Below are 3,431 nucleotides of genomic sequence, written 5' to 3'. Positions count from 1 at the left end.
TGCCCAGCTAATTTTTGTATTTTTTAGTAGAGACGGGGTTTCACCATGTTGGCCAGGATGGTCTCTATCTCTTGACCTCGTGATCCGACCGCCTCGACCTCCCAAAGTGCTGGGATAACAGGCGTGAGCCACCGCGCCCAGCCCCTGGAAAGCCTCAGCTTTGATGTAGGGTTAACATTTGCCTTTGGGACATATTTCGTCAGCATCTCGAAGAGTAACCCACATGTAGAGTAACCCATATGTCCTTGAGCAGATGGGAATGCAACAGCCTTCTGGTCAGAACCTGTCTCTCGCTTTTTTTTTTTTTTTTTTTTTTTTTAAATTTGAGACGGAGTTTCGCTCCTGTTGCCCAGGCTGGAGTGCAATGGCGCGATCTCGTCTCACCACAACCTCCGCCTCCCTGGTTCAAGCGATTCTCTTGCCTCTGCCTCCTGAGTAGCTGGGACTCCAGGTGCGCGCCACCACGCCCGGCTAATTTTGCATTTTTAGTAGAGACGGGGTTTCTCCATTTTGGTCAGGCTGGTCTCGAACTCCCGACCTCAGGTGATCCGCCCGCCTCGGCCTCCCAAAGTGCTGGGATTACAGGCGTGAGCCACCGCGCCCGGCCACCTGTCTCTTTTTCATGCAAGTGTTTTTTGGAATTTGGGGGTTCAGCTGAGCAGGTGCTCCGCTGCTGGTAACTACTCGCAGTTAAAGATCTTTTGACTCTCCCCGACACGCTATTTGTCACTGTCGTTTTCCACCACAGAGCTAGGTATTTGAGCCGCCGGCCACGGTGGGGCGCGCGCGGCGTATGCTGTCCGCTTATCTCTTCCTTCCCTGGTCCGCCTTCGCGCCCTTAAGGAGACAGTCCCTGGGAGTTTCTGCCTTTGGTCTCCAGTTGTTGCTCTCTTCTCGCGAGAAGTGCTCCTCCCATCCTCTCCTCTCACGAAGCCCCGCCCGCGAAGAGGTTCCATATTGGGTAAAATCTCGGCTCTCGGAGAGTCCCGGGAGCTGTTCTCGCGAGAGTACTGCGGGAGGCTCCTGTTTGCTGGCTGTGGAAGCGCGACCACTGGAGCCTCAGCGGGCGCAGCAGCTGGAGCGGGAGTACTGCGACGCAGCTCGGAGTCGGCCTTGTAGGGACTAAGGTGCAGGGAGATCGCGGCGGGCGCAGCCTTGAGCGCCGGAGCGCGTCCCTGCCCTTAGCGGGGCTTGCCCCAGTCTCAGGGGCGCATCCAGCCGCGGCGGCTGACAGCAGCCGCGCGCGCGGGAGTCTGCGGGGTCGCGGCAGCCGCACCTGCGCGGGCGACTAGCGCAAGGTCCCCGCCCGGCTGGGCGGGCAGCAAGGGCCGGGGAGAGGGTGCGGGTGCAGGTGGGGGCCCCATAGGGCCACCTTCTTGCCCGGCGACTGCCGCTGGAAAATGTCTCAGGAGAGGCCCACGTTCTACCGGCAGGAGCTGAACAAGACAATCTGGGAGGTGCCCGAGCGTTACCAGAACCTGTCTCCAGTGGGCTCCGGCGCCTATGGCTCTGTGTGGTGAGTGTCGCCGGGCCTGGGGCCGCTGTGGGCAGGGTGGCCCCTCGCGCCCGAGAGCCAGGCCTGCACCACTGCTCTGCGTTGCGTCAAGTGGCAGGAATTTTCCTCGGGGGAGGGCATTGCTGCCCCTTCGAGCTCTGCCTGTTCTGCACCTCCTGCACCCCTCGCCCTGCACTCACGCGGGTATTGCGGTCCACCGTGTGCAGCGCTCAAGTCCGCTGCGAGAGGTAGGTGGTGGTGCTGGAGCTCGGTTCTGGCTAGCACCCTGCGCCTTCGCCTCTCGGAAGGTTGCTGCTCGGCGGCAGGCACCAGGGGAAGGGCTGCTTCCTTGGGGGTCTCCCTGCCGACCTGGAGCAGAAGGACCCTCTCCCGCGATGCGCCCACGCTGTGGCGCCGGACCCTGTCCTCTGAGCAGACAAGCTCGGGGAGCTGCCGGGAGAAGCACAAGGGCAGAGCCCAACCTGAAGACTGCGGTCATCTGAACAAAACTGACCAGGAAGGGAGCTCTCTCCGGGCCTTTTTTTTTTTTCCCCAAACCTCTGTCAAAATCCCATCTTGAGAAGTGTTCTTTTTGAATTCGCACTTGAATTAGCAGCGATCCATAGAGCTTAAAATACCGACTTTATCTCGGTGAGCACTGTGCCAGCTTGAGTGGTGTGTTTCCGATTCGGTTGAAAGCGTATTTCCTTTCTGTGGAGGGGCGGCGGTGGTAGTGCCTGCAAGAACACTGCAGCTTGAGAAACTGGCAGTCTCACTGATTAGTCACATACCACTGCTCATTTAAGTATTGTTCGACAAAACAGTTTTTTCATTTGGAGCAAGAAAGATTCAGATCTGTAAGGCGCCCTCAAGATCAAAAAATTATTAGCAGTGCTAGGAGGTATTGTAAATATTTTTTGAGATAATTCCTGCGAATACTGTGTTTTAAAAGTCCCTTTGAGAGTTTGCAGGGATTTATCTAGTTATCTGCATTTATGGCCTGAGGTACACGATGGTTTTCGTAAGGATATGGAACCACATAGAAAAGGAAGGGAAGAGATACTTTTTGGCTTTAATTTACACCGTGAGTGTGTTTTAAATTAAGTCGATACCATGTAATTTCCAGACCTGAAATATTTCACTAACTGCTCTCTAACCTGGAAGGTTTTATACCCTGTATTTTAGATTTTCTATAATTTAAAAGCTACGGATCTGAAACTAAATATCAGATGTAACTGTTAGCTTTTTCTGTGTTTTAGTAATTCGTATTGTATGCGTCATTTGAAAAGGGCCTGTAAAATCGTTTTTTGTTTTGGAACAAATTCCAGGCTTTTGGATGTGTTAATCTTTAAATATGATTTCTGTGTTTCCCAAAGTCACATCATGAATTTCCTGTTTGGTAGAATCTTCTGGGTAATTGAGATTGTGCAATTGTGTCCAGCAACAGATCATATTGCATTTTCTAGTTCAAGCTGCTTAAGTTATGTTGCAGATGGCACCGTGAGTGACATCTTTCTCCCATTTTTACAGCATGGCAGTTTACATTTTAAAGGAATTTGCAGGATTTAACATTCAGAGAGTGTGTGTGTGTAGTTGATTTGCAGCATTTTACATTCGATATATACATGTTAATATATGTATATACATTCAGTATATACATAAATTGTGTATATCTAGTTGATTTGCTAATTTTCAAAGATGTATTTGGATCATTGTTTTAATATTTTATAGCTCATTAATATACTTCCATTTTTTCATTCTTGAATTGACACATTCATTTCTGTAGTATCACGTTTTTGTTTTCAATGCTATTTAAATTTTAATGGAGTGATACAGCAGAATAACTCAACTATAGAGGGTTTGGGTGAACTCCGATTGAATTGCTTGCAAAAGTTCGGTACTGTTGGTGACTAGCTCTGCACTGGAACAGGAGATC

General features: G+C 51.0%; 1 protein-coding gene across 4 annotated transcripts in view; it reads left to right on the top strand.

Moving 5' to 3' along the window:
- The first annotated feature begins 884 nt into the window (after positions 1–884).
- The window catches only part of MAPK14 (mitogen-activated protein kinase 14), an 85,389-nt gene continuing 82,842 nt past the window's right edge, over positions 885–3,431 (top strand). For 3 of the 4 annotated variants that reach the window (XM_011945360.1, XM_011945361.1, XM_011945359.1), the window contains exon 1: positions 885–1,516. In XM_011945360.1, the coding sequence (XP_011800750.1) occupies positions 1,401–1,516 (116 nt within the window). In that variant the 5' untranslated portion in view covers positions 885–1,400. The remainder of the gene's footprint in view (positions 1,517–3,431) is intronic. The other variant, XM_011945362.1, reaches the window with a different exon arrangement.

Source organism: Colobus angolensis, unplaced genomic scaffold (assembly GCF_000951035.1).
Source record: "Colobus angolensis palliatus isolate OR3802 unplaced genomic scaffold, Cang.pa_1.0 Scaffold24, whole genome shotgun sequence".
Classification (NCBI taxonomy): Eukaryota; Metazoa; Chordata; class Mammalia; order Primates; family Cercopithecidae; genus Colobus; species Colobus angolensis.
This window is presented reverse-complemented; position numbering and strand designations above follow the sequence as displayed.